The sequence below is a fragment of the Tetrahymena thermophila genome, assembly GCF_000189635.1.
Source record: "Tetrahymena thermophila SB210 genomic scaffold scf_8254822, whole genome shotgun sequence".
Classification (NCBI taxonomy): Eukaryota; Ciliophora; class Oligohymenophorea; order Hymenostomatida; family Tetrahymenidae; genus Tetrahymena; species Tetrahymena thermophila.
Genome location: NW_002476577.1, coordinates 101,997 through 127,045, shown reverse-complemented (window position 1 = coordinate 127,045; position 25,049 = coordinate 101,997). Strand labels below are relative to the sequence as shown.

General features: G+C 22.8%; 6 protein-coding genes across 6 annotated transcripts in view; 5 read left to right on the top strand and 1 right to left on the bottom strand. All coding sequences in view use genetic code 6, as the record gives it.

Moving 5' to 3' along the window:
- TTHERM_00873710 (hypothetical protein) overlaps window positions 1-23 on the top strand; it is a gene marked incomplete at both ends in the record, with an annotated part of 951 nt that extends 928 nt beyond the window's left edge. Inside the window, one exon of the mRNA XM_971657.3 lies at window positions 1-23. This exon is cut by the window's left edge and continues 928 nt beyond it. Coding sequence (XP_976750.3) covers window positions 1-23 — 23 coding nt within the window.
- Window positions 24-391: 368 nt separating this feature from the next.
- On the top strand, window positions 392-1,213 carry TTHERM_00873700 (hypothetical protein; the record flags this gene model as incomplete). Its single annotated transcript, XM_971656.2, has 1 exon — window positions 392-1,213. The coding sequence occupies one exon, from the start codon at window positions 392-394 to the stop codon at window positions 1,211-1,213; it is 822 nt and encodes a 273-aa protein (XP_976749.2).
- A 323-nt stretch (window positions 1,214-1,536) lies between these two features.
- TTHERM_00873690 (tetratricopeptide repeat protein) lies at window positions 1,537-7,093 on the bottom strand (the record flags this gene model as incomplete). The annotated part of the gene is made up of 27 exons (XM_971655.3): window positions 1,537-1,618; window positions 1,705-1,779; window positions 1,859-1,954; window positions 2,076-2,165; window positions 2,296-2,385; window positions 2,487-2,576; window positions 2,709-2,798; window positions 2,899-2,988; window positions 3,156-3,245; window positions 3,375-3,464; window positions 3,565-3,654; window positions 3,785-3,874; window positions 3,975-4,064; window positions 4,196-4,285; window positions 4,386-4,475; window positions 4,607-4,696; window positions 4,798-4,887; window positions 5,055-5,144; window positions 5,277-5,450; window positions 5,535-5,624; window positions 5,674-5,763; window positions 5,866-5,955; window positions 6,072-6,161; window positions 6,214-6,291; window positions 6,493-6,729; window positions 6,927-6,976; window positions 7,034-7,093. The coding sequence occupies 27 exons, from the start codon at window positions 7,091-7,093 to the stop codon at window positions 1,537-1,539; spliced, it is 2,562 nt and encodes an 853-aa protein (XP_976748.3).
- A 353-nt stretch (window positions 7,094-7,446) lies between these two features.
- On the top strand, window positions 7,447-10,061 carry TTHERM_00873680 (hypothetical protein; the record flags this gene model as incomplete). Its single annotated transcript, XM_971654.3, has 11 exons — window positions 7,447-7,482; window positions 7,540-7,589; window positions 7,815-7,904; window positions 7,987-8,076; window positions 8,226-8,315; window positions 8,467-8,556; window positions 8,911-9,000; window positions 9,057-9,146; window positions 9,234-9,323; window positions 9,487-9,576; window positions 9,713-10,061. 11 exons carry the CDS (start codon window positions 7,447-7,449, stop codon window positions 10,059-10,061), a joined length of 1,155 nt encoding a protein of 384 aa, XP_976747.3.
- Window positions 10,062-11,679: 1,618 nt separating this feature from the next.
- TTHERM_00873670 (leishmanolysin family protein) lies at window positions 11,680-18,140 on the top strand (the record flags this gene model as incomplete). Its single annotated transcript, XM_971653.2, has 7 exons — window positions 11,680-12,274; window positions 12,593-13,635; window positions 13,692-13,820; window positions 14,042-16,622; window positions 16,683-16,988; window positions 17,078-17,635; window positions 17,695-18,140. Exons 1-7 carry the CDS (start codon window positions 11,785-11,787, stop codon window positions 18,138-18,140), a joined length of 5,553 nt encoding a protein of 1,850 aa, XP_976746.1. The 5' UTR covers window positions 11,680-11,784.
- Window positions 18,141-19,229: 1,089 nt separating this feature from the next.
- On the top strand, window positions 19,230-23,226 carry TTHERM_00873660 (leishmanolysin family protein; the record flags this gene model as incomplete). The annotated part of the gene is made up of 6 exons (XM_971652.2): window positions 19,230-19,686; window positions 19,894-20,939; window positions 20,993-21,121; window positions 21,410-22,670; window positions 22,726-23,040; window positions 23,156-23,226. The coding sequence occupies 6 exons, from the start codon at window positions 19,230-19,232 to the stop codon at window positions 23,224-23,226; spliced, it is 3,279 nt and encodes a 1,092-aa protein (XP_976745.2).
- Window positions 23,227-25,049: the final 1,823 nt, after the last annotated feature.

The following is a 25,049-nucleotide window of genomic DNA, read 5'->3' as shown; positions in this document are numbered from 1 at the left end:
TCAAATAGAAATTATTACTTTGATAGTTGAACATATCCCAACATTTTTGTAAGGATCTTATGAAAATTTAAAAAGTTTATTAACAGGTACTCAAGTGTAATTTGATATTCCTACTCAAGAATACATTTCCAAACAAATATGCGAAATAAATAAACTTTTGTTACAAGACGAAATCAGTATTGATCAAACTTCTGGTTGTAAAGTTTTCTTGAAATTTTTACAGGAAAAATATGATCAAGCAATTGATTCTTTTTCAGATTGTATCAAGAAAATTATTGGTTGGGTTGTGAGAAAGAAGATAATTATTAAAATTCCAATAGTATTTTTCTCTTTGTTGTCTAAATTTACTAACTCAGAATAAACAAGTGATTATTTGAGATAGATCGATCTTATGGATTGGGATGATGATGTTGATTATTAGTTTAAAAATGTAAATCAAAGATTAAAAGAATTATCGGATGGATAATATTGTGATTCATTTTAAGAATTATTTGAATAGATTAAAATAATTTACAACTGCGATGAAAACTAAAAAAAATTAGAAGCTAATTAATTATTAACAGCAAAACAATTTATTTTAGATTTTATTGAACTAGGTACTTATTTTATTGTTAAAAAATTCACAAATGAAAATCTTGATGAAGATAAAATGTTTGATAATTTAATTAATTCTTTTTCGGATTTTGTAAATACTGATGAAAGAATGGAATCTTATCGTGGAATTGTTGGTTTATGTTTGACAATGGTCAGAAATTCTCAAGAAAAAAAGAAAGAAAATAAAGAAAAAAGAAAAGTAGGAAAAAAAACTTGTGAGGAATAACCTTATCAGTCTGAAATTTAATAAATTTTATCTGATATGGGCTAAAATAAATTTCCAGAATGTTTTAATTCTTCTAATTATCCAGATACTTACAATTATTTAGTTGAGTAAATTAATTAAAGTTATTAAAATGATGAAAACTATCAAAACTATCAAAACTAAAAAAACTAACAAAACTAACAAAATGATTAAAATAGTGATTTGGATAGTGAAATAGAAGATTAAAATAGTTAAATAGAAGATTAAAATAGTTAAATGGATTATTCCGACGAAGATCAAAATGAAGATTTTTCAATTGATGATGAAAATTATCTCGATAGTTCAAAAACCAAAACCAGATAACATTACCAAACAAATGAAACTGATAAAAAAAATATATTCGAATTTAATTGAACAATGTTCACAACAATAAATTAGATAAAATATTTTGCTTTTCCATACCAGTTTAGCAGCGGCGATTAAAAAAATCAGATAGTAATTCTTTTCAATGAAGATAATAAACCACAATTCATTCTAAAAAAAACAATAAAATAAAATAAAATCAGTTTAAATTTAATAAAAAAAGATGAAGTATAAATTAAAAAATAAATAATATGGATATAAAAAATAAATACTTACATTTAATATTAAATTACAATTTTTATTTATTATTTATGAATCAATTATTTTTTATCATACTCCTAATAAATAAATATTTAATTATTCATTTAGTAAATTCAATCTATTTTTAATTTTACTAATCTTTTTATTTTTTAAGCTAATCTTTTAATTTCTGCTTTTATTTATTCAGGCAAATGACTTTTAATAAATATAAATTTATTTTTAGATAATAAAAAAAATTTTACTTAAAATTATCTAATTTTAAACAAAAAAAAAGTAATTACTTTATAAATAGATTCAATAACTTTATATTTTTACAGTTGATAATTTATCTTAATTTTAGAAACTTCTCCTCATTACTTATAGAATAAAGATATTTTAAATAACACCTTTAAAACTTAAACATAATTTTTTTGAAAAGTAATAAATGAAATTTACTCAGAGTTAGAGTTAAAAACTAAATTTGTAAGTTAAGTGCAGTTACTTAATCCTAATCCAATATTTTATGCTCCTTTATCACCGATTTTATTGCCCCTTTTCAAACAAAATAAATTAATTGATTAACTATTTAAATATGTTTAAAATATTAATCAAAATGTATAAAATAATTAAAACGTTTTTTAGTTATCAATAAATAAATATAAGATAATTTTACCCAATGTAAAATGAGAGATTCGTTAGGAATTTGCAGTTACCAAGTGCTGTGCCAATAGTAGAAGCTCCATCATCCCCAATTTAATTTTAACTTTTAAATATGCAAATGATGTTTAATTTTAAATTTAAGATATTTTATAAATTAAAACTATTTTTAAATTCAGTTTGAATAAAATGCTTTAACTTAATATTTTTAAAAGTTATAAATGAAATAAATTTACACTATGGCAAATTCTAAATTTGTAAGTTGAGTGCATTTACTCAAACCTAATCCAATATTTTATGCTCCTTTATCACCAATTTTATTGTCCCTTTTCAAACAAAATAAATAAATTTATTAACTATTGAAATTTGTTTTGAAATAATTCAAACATTTTTTAGTTATCAATAAATAAATATAAAATATTTTTACTAAATGCAAAATGTGAGATTCGTTAGGAATTTGCAGTTACCAAGTGCTGTACCAATAGTAGAAGCTCCATCATCCCCAATTTAATTTTTGCTTTTATATAATGCAAATCATGTTTAATTTAAAATTTAAGATATTTTATAAATTAAAAGTATATTTTAATTCAGTTTGAATAAAATATTTTAACTTAATATTTTTTAAAAGTTATAAATGAAATAAATTTACTCTATGGCAAATTGTAAATATGTAAGTTGAGTGCAGTTACTCAAACCTAATCCAATATTTTATGCTCCTTTATCACCAATTTTATTGTCCCTTTTCAAACAAAATAAATAAATTTATTAACTATTGAAATTTGTTTTGAAATAATTCAAAGTTTTTTAGTTATCAATAAATAAATATAAAATAATTTTACCCAATGTAAAATGAGAGATTCGTTAGGAATTTGCAGTTACCAAGTGCTGTACCAATAGTAGAAGCTCCATCATCCCCAATTTAATTTTCGCTTTTTTTATGCAAATCAAGTTTAATTTAAAATTTAAGATATTTTATAAATTCTATTTTATTGTCCCTTTTCAAACAAAATAAATAAATTTATTAACTATATAAATTTGTTTTGAAATAATTCAAACATTTTTTTGTTATCAATAAATAAATATTAAATATTTTTACTAAATGCAAAATATGAGATTCGTTAGGAATTTGCAGTTACCAAGTGCTGCACCAATAGTAGAAGCTCCATCATCCCCAATTTAATTTTTGCTGTATATTTTCAAATCAAGTTTAATTTAAAATTTAAGATATTTTATAAATTAAAACTATTTTTAAATTCAGTTTGAATAAAATGCTTTAACTTAATATTTTTAAAAGTTATAAATGAAATAAATTTACTCTATGGCAAATTCTAAATTTGTAAGTTGAGTGCAGTTACTCAAACCTAATCCAATATTTTATGCTCCTTTATCACCGATTTTATTGTCCCTTTACAAACAAAATAAATAAATTTATTAACTATTTAAATTTGTTTTGAAATAATTCAACGTTTTTTAGTTATCAACAAATAAATATAAAATAATTTTACCCAATGTAAAATGAGAGATTTGTTAGGAATTTGCAGTTACCAAGTGCTGTACCAATAGTAGAAGCTCCATCATCCCCAATTTAATTTTACCTTTTAAATATGTAAATGAAGTTTAATTCAAAATTTAAGATATTTTATAAATTAAAACTATTTTTAAATTCAGTTTAAATAAAATGCTTTAACTTAATATTTTTAAAAGTTATAAATGAAATAAATTTACTCTATGGCAAATTCTAAATATGTAAGTTGAGTGCAGTTACTTAAACCTAATCCAATATTTTATGCTCCTTTATCACTAATTTTATTGTTCCTTTTCAAACAAAATAAATAAATTTTTTAACTATTGAAATTTGTTTTGAAATAATTCAAAGTTTTTTAGTTATCAATAAATAAATATAAAATAATTTTACCCAATGCAAAATGTGAGATTCGTTAGGAATTTGCAGTTACCAAGTGCTGTACCAATCGTAGAAGCTCCATCATCCCCAATTTAATTTTTGCTTTTATATAATGCAAATCAAGTTTAATTCAAAATTTAAGATATTTTATAAATTAAAACTATTTTTAAATTCAGTTTGAATAAAATGCTTTAACTTAATATATTTAAAAGTTATAAATGAAATAAATTTACCTTATGCTAAAATCTAAATTTGTAAGTTGAGTGCAGTTACTCAAACCTAATCCAATATTTTATGCTCCTTTATCACCGATTTTATTGTCCCTTTACAAACAAAATAAATAAATTTATTAACTACTTAAATTTGTTTTGAAATAATTCAACGTTTTTTAGTTATCAATAAATAAATATAAAATAATTTTACCCAATGTAAAATGTGAGATTCGTTAGGAATTTGCAGTTACCAAGTGCTGTACCAATAGTAGAAGCTCCATCATCCCCAATTTAATTTTACCTTTTAAATATACAAATGAAGTTTAATTTAAAATTTAAGATATTTTATAAATTAAAAGTATATTTTAATTCAGTTTGAATAAAATACTTTAACTTAACATTTTTTAAAAGATATAAAGGAAATAAATTTACCTTATGCTAAATTGTAAATTTGTAAGTTGAGTGCAGTTACTCAAACCTAATCCAATATTTTATGCTCCTTTATCACCAATTTTATTGTCCCTTTACAAACAAAATAAATAAATTTATTAACTATTTAAATTTGTTTTGAAATAATTCAAATGTTTTTTAGTTATCAATAAATAAATATAAAATAATTTTACCAAATGTAAAATGTGAGATTCGTTAGGAATTTGCAGTTACCAAGTGCTGTACCAATAGTAGAAGCTCCATCATCCCCAATTTAATTTTCGCTTTTTTTATGCAAATCAAGTTTAATTTAAAATTTAAGATATTTTATAAATTCTATTTTATTGTCCCTTTTCAAACAAAATAAATAAATTTATTAACCATTTAAATTTGTTTTGAAATAATTCAAATGTTTTTTAGTTATCAATAAATAAATATAAAATAATTTTACCAAATCTAAAATGTGAGATTCGTTAGAAATTTGCAGTTACCAAGTGCTGTACCAATAGTAGAAGCTCCATCATCCCCAATTTAATTTTTGCTTTTATATAATGCAAATCATGTTTAATTTAAAATTTAAGATATTTTATAAATTAAAAGTATATTTTAATTCAGTTTGAATAAAATATTTTAACTTAATATTTTTTAAAAGTTATAAATGAAATAAATTTACCTTATGCTAAATTCTAAATTTGTAAGGTGAGTGCAGTTACTCAAACCTAATCCAATATTTTATGCTCCTTTATCACCGATTTTATTATTTGTTTTTATAAAAAATAATTTGAATTTAGTTAATTCCCTCACCGACCATATTTATTGCACATATATAAATAAAAATTATTGACAACTTAAAAAATGTTTAAGGATTTAAATTTATTAAATTGTCATCAATAAATTTAAATTTATCCTTAAAAAAACTAAAATGAATTACGAGAGATTAATATCTAGATGAGTCAACATTTTACATCTACTTAATGTCTTGCTAAAAGAAAGTGCACCTTCTTTTCCAATTAAATTTGCACTTTGAAAAATAATTTTTTAATTTATAAACGATAATCAATAAATTTTACCTTGCATTTAAAGTTAAAGTTGTGAGTTTAGCACAACTACTAATACTTTCTGCAATACAAGATATCCCTCTGTCACCTATTTTATTTTTCCTTTCCAAAAAAAGATATTTAATAAATGATTTATATGCTCTTTAAACAATACAATAAATAAATATAACTGAATGAAATTGTGCTTAATTGAAATAAAATTACCAAAGCTGCAGATTTAAGCTATTAAGCGTTTTGCATCTATGTAATACTTTGCAAATCCAAACTGCACCTTCATCTCCAAATTAATTTCCACTTTTATTAAAAAAAATATTTTTAATATAATTTAGGATTGATAATTAAAAATGTTAATGAGTTTTGAAAAATGAACTTAATTATATTAAAAAATAAATTAATTTAAAAAATTTTACTCTAAATTTAGCTATAAACTGATAAGATTAATTAGATTGCTCATAGTTTCTTCTAATAGAATATTTCCTTAAGCTTCGATATTTTTTAATCTTTCAAATTAAAAATAAATCAATTAAATACCAATAGTTCTATTTATTTTACCTAAGTTCTTGGCAATCATGTTCTCCTTTGTAAAATAAATTTAGGAAAAACAAAATTTGGGAGTGTTTTTAATCATTACTATTTTAATAAAATAAAATTTAAACTATTTTAATTAATTTAAATTATTAAATTAATATTTTATTTAACATAATTTAAGATTAAACTATTAGCTTTTTATTAATGGTAGAAATGAATGACTAGGATTATCAGACAATGTTATAATTTATTAAATAATTTATTCTCTATATTAGGATTTATTAGCATAAAAAATATATTTACCTCACATCAGTTTCAACAAAGTTCTTTATGAAGGAATATTCAGTAAATAATTTATTTATTTAATCATCAGAAGTATTTTCCTTGCTACATGTTAGATTGATAGCAAAAATAATTATGCAATTTAAGATAATAAAGTTAAATGATTACTTAAGATTTAATACTAAAGATTCTAATTTTTAACATTTTAGTAAAGAATTGTTAAGCTAAGCAACTTATTTATTACTAAGGGTGCAGTTTCTATTTATTTTATTAATAATAACAAAAGAATTTAATTTATCAATAAATTAATGAATAAAATGTATGAAATTTTATTTATGTTTAATTTTGTAATAAAAAAGAGAAAAAATTTCAAAATATTTATTATATTAAAAAAAATATTGTTTGTTTTGAAAAATTTATGAATTAATAAATAAATATTTTTATATATTTCTTACTTTAACTGCAAGTCAATATGAGTTTGAGCTTTCAAGTTAGATTTCATTAACTTTTAATTTAAAAAAAAGACTTTATCATAAAAAATAAAGTTAATAATGACGGATACATCTTATAGAATATTTGATGTTTTATTCTATTACTTCCTTTATTTTTAGTTATTTCCCATTTATATTTCTTTGATTATTTATTAATTAATTAATTATTATCAGAAATTAATAATTTTTAGTAATTAAAAAAATTATTGCTTTTCTTTTTTAAATACTCTTATTTAATTTGTCATTTTAAAAAATATACTTATAGATTCTCCTATATTAACATCCATATATATATATTAACATCCATTTTTTGAATATCTCTATCCCTCTCTCGTTCTTTAATTTGTTTGCATGAAATGAGGGATAAGGGAATGAGGTTTTACAGTAATTAATAATGTTTATGTTTTGTTAAAATTGTATTTCTTTGAATAGTAAATTAATTAATTAAAATATTCAGTAAAATAATTAAATAGCATAAAATAAGATGTTTAGTATTTTCTATTTCAACGATTTAGAAAATGTATTTTATTATTTCGCTTTGTTTTTTAAAAATATTTAATTGATCTCTTATCAAAAGTTTCTAAGTTCTCCTTTATCATCTCATGTTTAACTTCATATTGATTTAATGTAATATTTTATTTTTTATAAAAAAAGTTTTTTATTCACCTCTTTTAAATTATTTACTCATTATTAAAATAATTAAGAATTAGATTTTTAATTTAAAATTTTAATTTTTAGTAATAATTAATTAAAATTATTTTTAAATATGAATTGATATTATTTTAATTTATAATACCAAAAAAAATATTCTTAATTAACAATTATATCAATAAAAAATTTATAATTTTAAAGGAGGTAAAATATTGGAGCACCAAACATAACAACTTTGGGATCTGCTTTAGTAAGTTGTAGCAATCTTAAGATCTTAGATCTCTCACTTTCGTAATATTTTACTTTTAAAAAAATCTTTACATTTAAATAATATAATCAATATTTTAACTTACTTATTTGCAAAAAAATAAAGAATAAATAATTTGGGAGCTTAGGGTGCACAAGCTTTAGGATAATCTCTAAAAGATTGCTCTAATATCTAAGATTTAACTATTTCTTTAGAGTAAAATAGATTTTCCTTTTATTAATTTTTTTGATATATTTAATAAAATTGTTTGTATGTTCTTTAAAAAAATAAATTCTAGTTGACTGGCTAATCATTTTATTTTTTAATTTAGCTAATTTTGGAAAATTTTAATTAAATACAAATAGGTATAATAATATAGGAGCAAAGGGTTCTTTTGAACTTTGTAATGCCTTATCTAACTGTCTTAAACTATCTAATTTAGTACTAAAGCTTGAGTAAAATTAATAAAATATTTAAAATTTTTAATTATATTTGATTTTCATTTTAAAATAAATAGTAGCTAGTTTTAATATTAATAGAGATTTTTAAAAAATTATTTTTTTAATTTCATAATTTAGTATGATATAATTAAATTATATTAAAAAGTGTAAACCAAATAGGAGCAAAAGGTGTCATTAATTTATGCTAAGCTTTAACTAAATGTGCTAACCTATCTACTTTAACTCTTTTATTAAGGTTTTTTTTATTTATATATTAAATTTTTGTTCAATGACCATTTTTATTTTGATATTATTCAATTGGAAAATAATAAATAATTTGCTAAATTTTCATTTTTAAAATTAAAATTGATTAGCCTGAATTTATTATATTTATTTATGAAATATTTATTGTCTATTAATGCCTAATTCTTCTTTTTTTTATCATAATTAATTTAAGAATTCATCATATATTTTGATTAAATTTATTAAATTCTGAATCAACAAAAAACCTCCCCTCTTTTTAAACTTTGGTCATATTAGCAAAAATATAAAATTTTTAATTGAATAGCCTACTTTAGTTTAATAATTAATACTTTATTTTTTATAATAGGTTTAATCAGCTAAAAGGAGAGGGAGCTTCAGGTTTAGGTTCTATTTTACCTAAATTTACTTCTCTCTCTAGTTTGAAGCTTGGGCTTGAGTATTTATTTATTCAAATTAATAAATTTTCTATTTAAAAGATAAATTTAATTAAAGAGTAAACGAAATAAATGCAAAAGGGGCTTAAAGTTTAAGCCTAGGTTTAGCAAGCTGCTAAAATTTGAGACAACTAACTTTAAATCTAATGTAAAAATTTTCTTATTAAATGTTAATAATATACAATAAAAAATAATCACTAAAGATAATTTAAAGATTAATTTTTTGTAAAATTAGAGAAAATAAAATTGGTTCAAAGGGTGCTTTAGATTTATGTTCTGCATTAGAAAAAATCTAGAATTTGTCTACATTAAATTTAGATCTTTCGTAAGGAATTTTTATTTAATAAAATATTTTTCAAACAAATCAGAAAAATAAAATAATATGCAATGTACGAACTAAAATGATTTAATATCTTTAAATTTAATTTTTATTTAAGATTTTATTAAATTCTTTACTTATAAAATAAAATTATTTTTCAAAATTAAAGACATAATTAAATTGGAGATTAAGGTTCAACAAATATAGGTTTAGGTTTATAAAATTGTATAAAACTTTATAACTTAACTCTTAGTCTCAAGTATTAATAGTTTATTGAATTTTATTAGTTTTTTAATAATATAGATGAATATCATTTATCAAATAATAAAACAATATTAAGCTAATTTCTACTTTCTTACATATTTTTATATTATTTTTTGGTATTACTAAAACAGTGGTAATTAAATTAGAAAATAAGGCTCATTAAGTTTAATAGATTCCTTAAATAATTCCAAAAGTCTTTATATTTTAAAGCTTATTTTAAGGTAAAAAATTAATTATTTATTAATAAAAAATAAAAAGAAAAAAAAATAATTTTAATTTTATGTATTTTAGTTTAAAAATCTCAAACAAAGCAAAAGAATTTGCTAAATTACTTTTCATGAATATTTAATATTATTATAAAAAAAATATTCTTACATATTTAACATTAGATAAAACCAATTAGATTAGGAAGATGAACTATTACTTAAGAACAGAATTTACAAATTGAGAAAGTTAATAGTTTAATCTATAGCTTTTTGAAATCAAATAACTCTGAGAGCAATATTATAATAAATGAAATATTTTCTTAATTAAAAATAATAGTGTTTATTTTTATATTTTAATATTTCTAAAAAGCTAATATAGATAAAGGCATTTATTTTTAAATATTTTTTTTTAGGATCAGAAAATTTATAATTTTTTTGAAATTTTATAATATTTTTATAAAATAAAACATGAAAAAAAATTTTAATATACATTGTTAGATACAGACAGATGATTATTTTACAAATTGAGTTATAAACAACTTTTTACAGATTTGTTGTATTGAAAGCTATTGGTTTTTATGATATAATATTATTTGATAATATTTTTTATTGATAAATAAGTTTTTTATTAAATAATAAAAATAATATATCATCAATTAAAATTATTCTTTTTATTTTCATTATTTGTTTAGAGCTTGCAACTGATTTCTTTATTTTGATCAAATAAATTGCTTTAAAATTCAAAGAGGTAGTTTAATTACATGTTAATATTCAAAAATATGAGCTTATGTATTTTAAAATAGTGTTAAATTTTATAATTTTATTCAAAAAATAATATTTATCAAACAATATGAATACAACTAATTAATATTGCTTAAGCAAAAGTAATCAAATTGAAAAATAGCGGTTTTCAAACTTTGTATCTATAATTATAGTTATATTTTAAAGTTTTTCTTTTTGTTAAAAAATAAAATTCTTTTTATTTTTTATTTAATAAATAGTTTTTAATATAAATTAAAATAATATATTTTGCTAAAATAGTTTTAATGAATACTAAATTTTACTAAAAATAGAATATTCTTACATTTAGATTAAAATATATAGATTTAAGAGAAGTAATATTACTACAGACAAAAATAATTAATTAAGAAAGTTATTATAATAATTCATATTAAATTAATAATTTATAAGCTGTATTAAAATAATCATAAATATATATAATATACAGTTGGATTGCTTACTTGTTTCTCCTTAATTAACTTCCGCCAAATAAATTTTATTTAATATATAAAAATTATGCTAAAAGCGAAGGGACATATTGATGCATTTAGAATTACTTAAATAAATTATATAAATAGTTAAAAGTAAAAGAACATTATTTAGTTTATCTATTTTAATAATAATTGAAAGCAATTCAACCTTTTTTTTAGAAAGAAAATATCGAATCATTAACTTTCAATATTTATTTATTTTCTTTATTCAAAAAATATTTATTTTTGAATAAATGATAATAAATATTTAATGTAAAAGTTGTATGTATTACTCATATTTTAATAGTTTTTAAATAAAATATCTTTGGGATATTTTTTATAAATTAGCAATTTAGATAATAAGAAAAAATTGATTTTGTTACTTTATATTTAAATTTAGAATGTATAGGATTAGTAATCAAATTTCTTCCATTTAATTTGGTACTATTTGATAACAAAAAAGAATGGATTTAAAAAAAAGAAAAGAGCTAATTTTCAATAAATTTATAAATGGTGGTATTTATTTATTTAATATATTAAAACAAAATGAAGATAAAGATTACTATTGTTAATTATAATTTCTTAAGAAAATAAATAAACAAAGAACTTTTTTTCTTAAAATCAGTTCAGTAAATTAATTATAAGTCAATTTATTTATCTGTTTAGAAACAATTTATTACTTTAGATCCAATTAATAATAAGGATAAAAGAATAATTAATAGCTACATTTTCTTATAAGTCACAAAAATGAATATTTCTTTAATCATACTTTTAACATTAAGTTTAGCTATTTTAGATACACGTGGTTCATAGCATATGTGCAACCATGACTCAGATATATCTTACAACATACCCTCTGATTACATTGAAACATTTGAAGCTAAATTTGGTAAAAGAAACCTATAAGCAGGGTAAAATACTCAACCATTTAGAGTCACTTTTGATGCAAGTTAACTTTACAACAATACAAACGGTGCAGGCATGACAGATGACAAAAGAAATTATATCATCTAAATATTGAAAGCAGCACAAGTTTTCTTAAGAAATTTTATTCAAGTTGTTCCTAGATAAACTCCAATTACTTCTTTATATGGATGGACTTCTTGTGGATAAGCTCCATTTATTGTATATTATCCTCCAGAATTGCAAAGAAATGGAGCAGGAATTCCTAATTCTGATATGCATCTATTAGTTACATTTTTCAACGATGGTACTAGCTCTTAGTTAGCAAGTGCAGGTAACTTTATTTTTATTTTCATAGAATAAGATATGCAAATCCTCCATTTTTAAATAAAATATTGGTCAATAAATAAAATTTAGTTCTACTTTAATATAAAATTAATTCAATAAATAAGCAGCATGTTTATTTTGAAATAATTAGCAAGTTTTATTCATTAATTTTATAAAGTACTGCATATTTAATCAAGAAACTTTCATTTAATTCTGAAAATATGGATATTTTTATTCAATTTATAAAGAAAAAGTTTTTAATAAGGAAAATATGAATTAGATTAACAAATAAAAACTTTAAAATTTGAAATATATTAAAAAATAGGTTTTTGTGAATTGAATCCAGGTCCTACTATTGGTAGAGTTAGATTTAATCTAGCCACTATGTAAATGGATCCAAATAATAGTCTGTTTTAAGATAACTTTTCAGTTGCTCTACATGAACTTACTCACGCATTAGGTTTTTCTGGAGGTGCTGTTTAATATTGGATTGATCCAGATACAGGAAATCCATATGGTTCAAATGTATCAAAAATTTTGACACAAACTACTTTATGGGGTGTTTCGGGAGTAAACAAATTATCCTCTAAAAATGTGCTTTAAGTAACAAAAAACCATTTCGCTTGTCCTTCAATAGATGGAATGTTTTTAGAAAACTAAGGAGGATCTGGATCTATGGGTTCACATTGGGAAAGAGATTTGATTAAGAACGAATATATGACTGCTTCTTAGGTTTTAAAATCTTATGTTGTAAGCGAGTTTACTGCTGCTCTTTTAAGAGATACAGGATTCTATGCAGGTATTAATAGTAACATGGTTGGTACAATTTATTGGGGTAAAAATAAAGGATGCGATTTCTTTTAAAATGTATGCAATTCTACAACTACAACTTACCCTGAATTTCCTGTAAAATAAAATGGCTAATAGTATTGTGACTTTTATGGTATGGCTATAGGTATAGTAACTTAGAATTTGGATACATTTTCATAATGTCCAGTCGCATAACCTTATTCTAACTAATTTTGCTAGGATCCAGCTTTCGAACCTGCTGAGTGGAGTAGGATTACTACAGGAGTAAATTCTTATTGCTTTATGTCTAATTCAGTAAAGAATGGGTGGTCATCAAATTCTCAAGGTTATAATTCAAGATGCAATATAATAAAATGCAGTGCAGATTTTTCAACAATAACAGTATATCTTTGGCAGTAGGAGACTATTACATGCAATACACCAGGTTAAGTAATTGATTTAGCTAAGGCTACATCAACCACTTATGGAAACTTTACATGCCCTTATGATTTCCAAATGTTTTGCAGTTACCCTAAGACATGCCCAAATTAATGCTCATCAAATGGAATATGCAATAATGTAAACTTTTATTTCTTCAAGAATTTTTTGATAAATAAATTATTTAAAAATAATAGGGTTACTGCATCTGCATTGATGGATATACGGGATCAGATTGTTCAATCCCTTGTGCATATCCAAATGCTTATGATGGGACCAACTGTATTACTAAATGTGCAGCTTCTACTTATAAAAACCCTGATAATGTAAATAATAAAACTAACTTATTTTAATTTATTGTTTTATTTATTTATTTTGATGTCTTTCATTTCATTTATCCAAACCAACGCAAAATAAATTTTCTTTACTAAAAATTTGAAACATTTTTCTATTCATCAACTTTTAAAGATTCCTAATAATTTTTTTCAAAATTAAATAGATAAAAATATCTAATAAATATTTTAATTAAAATTTTATAATAAATTAGACATGTTAACCAAATTGTCCATCAGGATATTACAAAGACTCATCATCACAAACTTGCATTTTATGTCATACTTTTTGTTCTGCATGCACTGGTGCTTTACCTTCTTAATGCTCTTCATGTAATATGGGATATCAATTGAGCGGTAGTACTTGTGCTTCTTATACATGCGATCAAACATGTGGAACCTGTAATGGTTCAGGCCCTAATAAATGCACTAGTTGCCTATCTGGATATACCTTAACTGGCTCAACTTGTCAACCAACATGTGACACTTCGTGCAAAACTTGTTCTTCTCAAAATAATCCAAATTCTTGTACTTCCTGCAAAGATGGTAGCTATTTAAACAATAATTAGTGTATAAAATGTCCTACTCCATGTGGTACTTGTGTTCTCTCAAATTCTTAAGTAATCTGTAATTCATGTACTCCAACTGCTTCTTACACTTATGATAGTGTTAATAAAGTCTGTAATCCAGTTTGTGATCCTTCTTGTCTAAGCTGCACATAGCCCTTAAATAGTAACGCATGTTCTTCTTGCCCTAGTGGATCTTTCATTCAAGGCAACTTTTGTCAGCCTTGCTAATCTCCTTGTAAGACTTGCTAAAACTCAGCTACTTCTTGTAGAAGTTGTGTAAGTAGTACCAACTACACATATGATTCAGTAAATTTTGTTTGCTAAATGATATGTCATAGCTCATGTACTTAATGTACTAAACCTAACGACTAAACTTAATGCACAAAATGTGCTGATGGTTATTATTTAAATGGAACAACCTGCACTTAATGCAACAGTCCATGTAAATTATGCTCTTCTGCAACCTAATGTCTTTCTTGTGTGAACAACACAGATTACACATATGATCCTAATGGAAAATAATGCATATCTAACTGCTATAAGTCTTGTTCTAGCTGCTCTAAGCCAAACGACTCTAATTCTTGCTCTGCGTGTAATGATGGATATTATTTATCTGGTTCATAATGTCTCTAATGCAATTCTCCTTGTTCTAAGTGTTCTACAAATGCTAATCAATGCACAGGTTGCGTTAGTGGGTATTCATTAGATTAAAGCTAAAATAAATGCAATATTCAATGTTACTAAAATTGTAAGACATGCTCAAGTCCTAATAATTAGCAGGCATGTAATTCTTGTATTGATGGCTATTTCCTCTCAAATAATTAATGTCTGCAATGTCAATCTCCTTGTGCTACTTGCAGTAATTCATCCACAAATTGCTTAACATGTGCAAATAACTATTAAAAGAATGGTTCAAATATTTGTTAACCAATTTGTGATAGCTCTTGCAAATCTTGCAGTTCTCCTAAAAATGCTAACTCTTGCACTGATTGCTTTGATGGAAATTTTTTGAATACTAATAATTAATGCGCTTAATGCTAAAAACCTTGTCAGAATTGTGTTTAATAAGCAACAAAGTGTACTAGCTGCATAAATACTACTGATTATACTTTTGACAGTATTAACTAAATATGTAGTCTTGTGTGTAATAAAACTTGCTCTTCATGCTTTGCTCCTAATGATAATACTAAATGTAATTCTTGCATAGATGGATACTATATTGATGGAACTACTTGCAAATAATGTAACAGTCCTTGTAGTAAATGTAACTAATCTCCTAATTAATGTACTGGATGTGTTGCAAATTATAAACTAAACAATTCAAATTAATGTATTCCATCTTGTGATCAATCTTGTAATACTTGCTCAAAACCATTAGACAAGAATTCTTGTATTACATGTAATCCAGGATATACTATGGTTAGTTCTTTATGCTAATAATGCACTTATCCATGTTCTGAATGTTAAACAAACTAAACTAATTGCACTAAATGTGCACCAAGTCATGTTCTTAGTGGAAATGTTTGCTAACCAACATGTGATGAAAGTTGTTTAACTTGTTCAAAACTTATAGATCCTAATAGTTGTACAAGCTGTAATCCTGGATTTTATCTATAAGTTGGTAGTCAAGATGGTTAGGGTTCTTGCAAATAGTGTTAAAATGTTTGCTTGACATGTAAAGATGGATAAAGTTGTTAATCATGCATTACAGGATACTTACTTTAAAATGATGGATCTTGTAGCCCAATTTGTGATGCTTCTTGCTTAACTTGTTCAAAACCAAACGATAGAAATTCTTGTTAATCATGTAGTGCTCCTCTAGTTTTACAAAATAACTAATGTTAATAATGTGGAGAAGGATTATATTTTGACAGTGGGTCTTGCTCTAATTGCAGTGATAATTGCAAAAGCTGCTCAAACAAATAAAAATGTGAAATATGCAAGGAAGGATATATTTTAGATTCTAGTTAAAATTGCATAAAAAGTAATACTTGCCACTTAACATGCTAAAATTGTATCGGTGATTCCTACTTTTAATGCACCTTTTGTGCTCAAAATAGATCATTAGTCAAAATAGATGACTCTTTAAGTTATGGAATATGCTAATGCCCAGAAGATACAACAGATGATAATGAATCTGAATGTAGTTAATCTAAAGTACAAAAAAATATTAAATAAACCATAATTGGTACTTTTGCAGGAACTGCTTTTACATCCATTCTAATAAGTAAATTAATTAATAAATAAAATTTACTAATATGTTAAACATAAAAATATTATAAAATAGGTATTGGATTACAAAATCCTTTAATAGCTTTATCTTATTTCTAACTAAGCTAAGGTATAAGTTATTTGAATTTAGTAAATGCTAAGCAATCGGTAGGATTTGATGAGGCTTTGAGAGTGATTTCATTCTCAAACTTTGATTTCTAATAATTTAAATCTCCATCTTAACATAAAAATAGAATTTTGTCTAGCTCAAACAACATAGATTTAGTAAATGGAGAACAAATAAATTAAAACCCAAAAATTGCTTTAAATAATAAAAATTATAACTTCTTGCAGAATTCATAACCTATTTTATGGATTTAAGGTAAATTTATAAATAAATTTAACATTTTTGAAAATAAAAGGGATAGAATATTTTCAAATATATACTAATAACTTTTAATTAAACAATAGGATTTGCTTGGGCTATTAGCCTTTCAACTCATTTGATCAGTAAATACATTAAAGTATAAAGTGCTTTTATAAAAAATATTAAGAAATACACTGTAATTTCACTTCCTTTAATTACTTATGCTGTGTGTTCTTAAGAAATGTGGCTTTGTATTTTTTATTAATTTGTGCTTTAATCAAATGGATTATCAAATGCTGGATAAACTGTTTGTAGTGTCTTTGCATTTATTTACATGTTTGCTGTTTTATGCTATTTGTTTTACAAGCTAGAATACAAGAAATGCCTAAATACTAGATAATTCAAAAAATCATTGTAAACAATCGATGTTAATAGTCCTTAAAATCTTTAAATTCCATCTGACCTTAATTTAGAAGATTAAAAAAAATTTTACTTCTTGAACATATATGTAAAATAAGACTCTTTCGCAACTAGAAACATAATTTAGATAATAGTTTTATTGAAGATGATAATCTCAATAGCTATATCATGCATTTCTAATAATGCAATTGCCCAAATAATTTTATTAATCCTTAGCTACTTTGCCTTTTGTATTTACATAAGTAAATTTCAATTAAAATAAGCATCTATTTATTAATTTATACTAAAAATAATTAATTAGCTGCATTCAGACCTTTAAAGCAGGTTAAACATAATGCCATCCTACTTTCTATTTACTTTATTACTACAGTGATTAGTATTATTTATGCAGTTTCAATTAATTACTAAAACGATTCTTAGACAAGCAAAACATTATCATTGGTGATGCTAGTTATTATTATTACATCATATGTTGTCTTTCTCTCTTTCTGGACTTTGATTTTGCTTCATTTAATTTACCAATGGCTCAAAAAATGTATCTATAAAGATTTCTAGTTTAATCCACAAGAAATGCCAAAGTAGTTACCTCAGCATCCAATTCCTTAATCTAAAGATGAATAAGTTAGTTAACTTAATATGATTGAATAAACACATTAACAGTTAGAGTTAAAATCAGGACAATTTTCTTAAAATCTAATGTCACCAGATAGAAGCTTTCCTGGATTTAATTAGGCTAAAATTTTATGATTTATATATTGAAATAAATCTATATTTATCAATTTATATTCACACAGTTTAAAATTCATTAAATAAATAATTAATATACTGTTTTTTTCTAAAATATATTTGAGTCAGTACTTTTATTTTTGTCAAATTACTATTTTTACAAAAAATTTCTTTTTTTCTAAAATATTAGCATCAACACCAAAATATCCCATTTACCTTGCTGAGCTTGAAGAAATTTAAACATTTCTTTAAAAATTAGTCAATACCAAATTTTCTCAATAAAGAAAAATTTTTTGCCTATTTTACGAATTTTAAATTACTTTTATTTAAAATAATAATATATTTACAATTATTACTTAATTATAGTTGGAAATCTCATTAATCTTAGCATTATTTGCTAATAAATATAGTTGTGAAAATTATAAACCATGTGATTAATCTATTAAATAATTTATAAAGAGTTTTTAAAAATTTATCCAAATAAATAATCATTAATAAATTTATCCAATTTATCATATATAATTTTAAAATAAAATACTGATTTATACATACATACATACATACATACATACATACATACATACAGTGCTTACGGTCAATTTTTACAAAATTATTTAAATATCAACTTTTAAAAAAAAATAAATTTATCTTTTATTCATTTAAAAAAATAAAATAATTTAATTTTTTTTAGCATATGTGTGATTTTTATAAAACAAATATTTAGCTATAATTTAGCTAAAATTAGTAAAATGAAAAATTTTTATTTGATATGATGTTGCTCATGTGCCTCTTTTTTGCAAATTACCAATAAATATGGATGAAATTTGTTAATTAAAAAGAAATTATCATATTTAGTATTATAGTACCAAATAAAAAAAAAGTAAATTGATTTAATTACTGATAACACCTGATAATTTAAACGATATTTATCAGAAATGCTCTATTTTTTGTATTTAAATAGAAGATTTTTAAGATGCTAATTTGATTATTATATTAATTAGATAGTCAAAGATATCTTTTAAATTTAAGCAAAAAAGTAAATTAGTTAATAAATCACTTAGAAAAATAGTTAATATGTATTTTTCTTTTATCTTAATTTCTTCAATTCTTATGATACCCTTAAACGCTATTAATGAGAAGAAGCATGTGTGTAATCATGATAATGAAATATCTTACAACAATATACCCTCTGACTATTTTGAAACATTTGAAAATAAATTTGGGAAAAGGTTTCTCCAATTTTCTGAAGATGCTTAACCATTAAGATTAACTTATGATATTACCTAACTTTCTAACAGTGCGAACGGAACAGGAATGACAGATGCTAAAAGAAATTACATAGTTAAAATACTTAAAGCTGCCTAAGTTTTCTTTAAAAATCTCATTCAAATATAACCTAGATCTACTCCAATAAAATCATAAGGACTTAGATTTTGTGGTTAAGCTCCATTTATTATGTATTATCCTCCTGAATTATTGAAGAATGGTTAAGGTATTTATAATTCTGATATGCATCTATTAGTGACATACTTTAATGATAATACTAGTTCCTAATTAGCAAGTGCAGGTAAATTTTTTTTATTCATGAAACTATTTGCTTAAAAATAAAGCTTTTTTATCCATATTTTAGGGTAAGCTACTTTAGTTCTACTTATTATTATTTTTTCAGTATTAATGAATTAATTATTAATTATTTTTTGTGATCTTATTTTAAAAAGGAAAAAATTTGCTTGTTTCTTTTAATTAATTAATAAATATATTTTATGGTAATTAGGTTTTTGTGAGTTAGATCCAAATCCAATCATTGCAAGAGTTAGATTCAACATTGGAACTATGAGTATGTCAGAAGACAATACTACCTTCTAAGAAAACGTTTCTGTAGCCCTTCATGAACTTACTCATGCTTTAGGTTTTTCTGGAGGTGCAGTTCAATATTGGATTGATCCAGAAACAGGAAGGCCATATGGATCTTCGACTGTTTCTAAGGTTTTATAATATACTAATCTGTGGGGTTTTTCAAGGGTGAGCAAAATATCTTCTTAAAATGTCCTTCAAGTAGCAAGAAACTATTTTGCTTGTTCAACAATAGATGGAATGTTTTTAGAAAATTAAGGTGGATCTGGATCTATGGGATCGCATTGGGAAAAAGACTTAATTAGGAATGAATATATGACAGCTTCTTAAGTGTAAGGAAGTGTAATCAGTGAGTTTACTGCTGCTCTACTTAGAGATACTGGCTTTTATGCAAGTATTAATAGTAACCTTCTAAGCCCTATTTACTGGGGTAAATACAAAGGATGTGATTTCTTCTATAACGTATGTAATTCAACTACAACATCTTATCCAGAATTTTAACCAAGTAATAGCATTAATTAATAAAAATGCGATTTTTACAATATGGCTATAGGAATTGTAAGCTCTACTATTGATATTTTCTCATAATGTCCAATTACCTAGCCTTATCAAAATGAGTTTTGCTAAGACCCATAATTTAAACCGAATGAGTAGAATAGAATGAACACTGGAGTTAATTCATATTGCTTTTAGTCAACTGCATTAAAAAATGGATATACTTCTAATTCTTAGTATAAAAACTAAAGATGTAATAAAATTAATTGTAACAGTGATTTTTCAATAATCACTGTTTATCTTTGGCAATAAGAGTCATTTAACTGTACCTCACCAGGATAAGTGATAGATTTATCTAAAGTTTCAACAACAACTTATGGAGTTTTTACATGTCCTTAAGATTTTTAAATGATTTGCAGTTAACCTAAAACTTGTCCTAATTAATGTTCATCTAATGGAGTCTGCATTAATGTAAAATTTATTATTTTTTTAAGTAGAGTTCTAAAGAATTTTATAATTTTTAGGGATACTGTATTTGTATTAATGGATATGCAGGATAAGATTGCTCTATAAAATGTGATTCTCCTAACGTATATGATGGAACTAGATGTATTTCTTAATGCCCTAATAACACTTTTAAAAATCCAGATAATGTAATTTAATTAAAATAAATATATATTTTTTATTTAACTCTACTCCATTCAAAAATTAACGAAACCCCATTTAAAAATAATAAATATCCTATGAAAAAAGGTTACAAAAAAATTTTTTAGTATAAGGGTATGATTATGAACAAATTATTCAAAGAATTTTGTGAAACAAAAATATTTTTTTTTGTTGATATTTTATTTAATGTTTAAAAAAGTAAATATTTTTTAATCAAACTATTTTTTTAATTGATGAAAAATCGAATATTTTTTAAATATTTAAATTAAAAATAGACATGTAAGCCAAGCTGTCCTAAAGGATATTATTAAGATTATTCATTATAATCTTGCCTTTTATGTCATTCTAATTGTTCTACTTGTACAGGTAGTTCACCTTCATAATGTTCTTCTTGTAATTTAGGTTTTGAGTTAGATGGTACTACTTGTATTGAACATATCTGCCACGAGTCATGCGGGACATGTTATGGTTCATAATATGACTAATGCACTAGCTGTTAATCTGGTTATACTTAAAAAGGTTCAACATGTATTTCAAACTGCCACTCTTCTTGTAAAACTTGTTCTGTTTTTTATGATGCTAATTCTTGCACTTCTTGTGATGATGGATTTTATTTTAACAATAATTAATGCATTTAATGTCCATCTTAATGTGCTACTTGTGAGACCTAAAATCAAAATGGTACTTTAATAGTTTAATGTATTTTTTGTAATTACGGATATACAATGATTAATGATATTTGCCTCTAGTGCACTTATCCATGTGCTGACTGCTATGATAACTAAACTAGTTGCACAGAATGTGCCAGAAGCCATATACTTAATGTAAATGTCTGTGAGCCTACATGTGACGAAAGTTGTTAGACTTGTTCTAAGTTTGTTGATCCTAATAGTTGTACTAGTTGTTATCCTGGATAATACCTAGAAACAAGTAGCTAAGTAGATTAAGGTACTTGCATACAATGCCAAAGTAACTGTTCAACTTGTAGAAATGGATAAAGCTGTGATTCCTGTATTTCTGGTTATTTATTATAAAGTGATGGAATTTGTACACCTATTTGTGATGAATCCTGTTTGACTTGCTCAAGTCCAAATGATAGAAATTCATGCTTATCTTGTAGAGCTCCTTTTGTATTGTAAAATAAGCAATGCTTGTAATGCGGAAACGGATTTTATTATGACAATGGATCGTGTGTTAGCTGCAGTTAAAATTGTTAAAGCTGCTAAAATAAATTAAAATGTAATGTTTGTCTTGAAGGATATAACTTAGATAAATATTTTAATTGTGTTCCTTTAAATTCTTGTCATTAAACTTGTAAAAATTGTGTTGGGGATTCTTACTTTTAATGCACTTCTTGTCCTCAAAATAGGCAATTAATTAAATTAGATGCTTCTTTGAGCTTTGGGATATGCTAATGTCCAGAAAATACTACAGATTATAACGATTCTGATTGTCCATAGTCTAATACATAGAAATATATTTTATAAACTGTAATTGGATCTTTTTCAGGATCAGCATTGACTTCTCTTTTAACGAGTAACTTTTTTTATCATATTTCAACAAAAAAATAATTTAAAAAATAAATTAATAGGTATTGGATTTTAAAATCCTTTGATAATTTTATCATACTTTACACTTAGTTAAGGCATAAGTTATTTCAATTTATTGAATGCCAAACAATCAGTTGGATTTGATGAGGCTTTAGGGATAATTTAATTTTCAAATTTTGAGTTTTAATCATTAAAATCTATAGATGAAGTTAGTAATTCAACAAGAAATTTATCTGAATAAAATCCTGCGTTTTAATAAAGCAACATCACTTCAATCACTTACAACCCTAAAATAATTCTAAATCATAAATCAAATAAGTTCTTACAAAACTCACAAGTCATTTTATGGATTTAAGGTAAATTTACTTTTGATTTATTAAACATTTTATTGGTAACAAATAAATTTAATATTAAACTTTAGTTTAAGAAAATAATTATTAAATTAAAACCTATTTTTATAAATATTTTAAGAGTAAAATCTTATTATTAATTAATAAAATGAATAGGTATTGTTTGGATAATTAGCATTTTTACTTATTTGATAAATAAAAAGATGAAAATAGAGAATTGCTTATTCAAAAATATACAGAAATATATTTTTATTTCTATTCCAATAATTATTTATGTGACATGCTCGTAAGAAATGTGGCTTTACATTTTATATCAAATTTAATTGTAGTAAAATGGGTAATCAGACTAATTATAATTTGCTTGTAGCCTAATTGCATTTGTTTATATGATAGCAATCTTAGTTGTTTTGTTTTACAAGTTAGAATACAAAAAATGTTTAAAATTTCAATCATCCTAAAACCCTCAAAATATTACTTAAGTTGCATAGACCTAAGCAACTGAGATAAATTAAGAAAATAAATAACTTTTTTATTTTATTGATAAATATGTGAAATAAGATAATTTTGCCACAAGAAACATAATTCAAATAATAGTTTTAAAATAAATGATAGTTGCTATTGCTATAATTTCTGAAAATGCATATGTACAAATAATATTATTTATCTTTTGCTATTTTGCTTTTTGTCTTTATACAGGTAAAACTTTTAAAACATAATTAAATATTTAGTTTTTTTTATAATTAGGAATTTTTAGACCTCTAAAATAATTTAAATAAAATATTATATTGCTAACAATTTACTTAATTAATACTACACTTAGTGTTGTTTATGCAGTATCTATCATCTACTAAAATGATCCATAAATAAATAAGTCCTTATCTTTAACGATGCTTGCCATAGTTATTTCAGTGTATGTTATGCTTTTTTCTTTCTATACTTTAATATTACTATCATTTACTTATAAATACATTAAAAAAAGAAATAATAATCAAATTAAAAATCAACCTAATAATATACCTTAAAAATCATCTGAAGTTGAGTTACCATAAGTTTAAGAATAAATTATAATTTAACTCAAAGAATAGTAAAATTCGCATTCGAACTTTTAGATAAAGACTGTATAATTAAATTTAAATTAAATCGAGGATTAAAAAAATTAAAATAAATAGACTTAATTATGAAAACAAAATTGAATGGTTTTTAATATGTGTTATTATTTATTGTTTATTTATAGACTTCAAATTTAAATTAATTTGAGGATTAAACGAATAAAATTATTTAGACTAATTATTAAATAAAAATTGAATTTTTTTGAGTAAAAAATAATATTTGTTGTAGATTTCAGTTTAAATATTCTATTTATTTTTTTATTCCATTTAAAAATTTAATGATTTAAAAAGAATTTTTTCATCTTTTTTCAACTATAAAATTAAAAAAAATTAACTTATCAGAAGCTAAATCACTCAATACAGGGCTGATTTGAAAAATATAGCATTTAAAAAAATAAAAATAAATGAAATTTCTTTTAATTACTTACAATATTTAAATTAATTTGCATTTTTATAAAAAATTGATAATGTTAAGCAACTTATATATTAATTTTTTTAATTTTTATATTTATTGTAAAATTAGTAAGTCTATCTTATTTTGTTTGTTAATAAAAAAACCTAAATAAATAAATAAATTTACTATATATTTTGTTTATTGTTAAATTATGTTAACAAACTAAATAAATAAATAAATTTACTATATATTTTGTTTATTGTTAAATTATGTTAACAAACTAAATAAATAAATAAATAAATAAATAAATAAATAAATAATTGTGAAATAATAAATTTATTTGATTAGTATAAACTAAAGAGGAATTAAAGACTTGATTGATATTCAAGAATCAATCAATCATTTTGTGTTTATAACTATTAAGGATTTTTATTTAAAAAGCAGATTTTTGCATTAATTTTATTAAGCTTAACTGAGTTTTTTCCATCCATTATTAATGAAATTAAGTATGA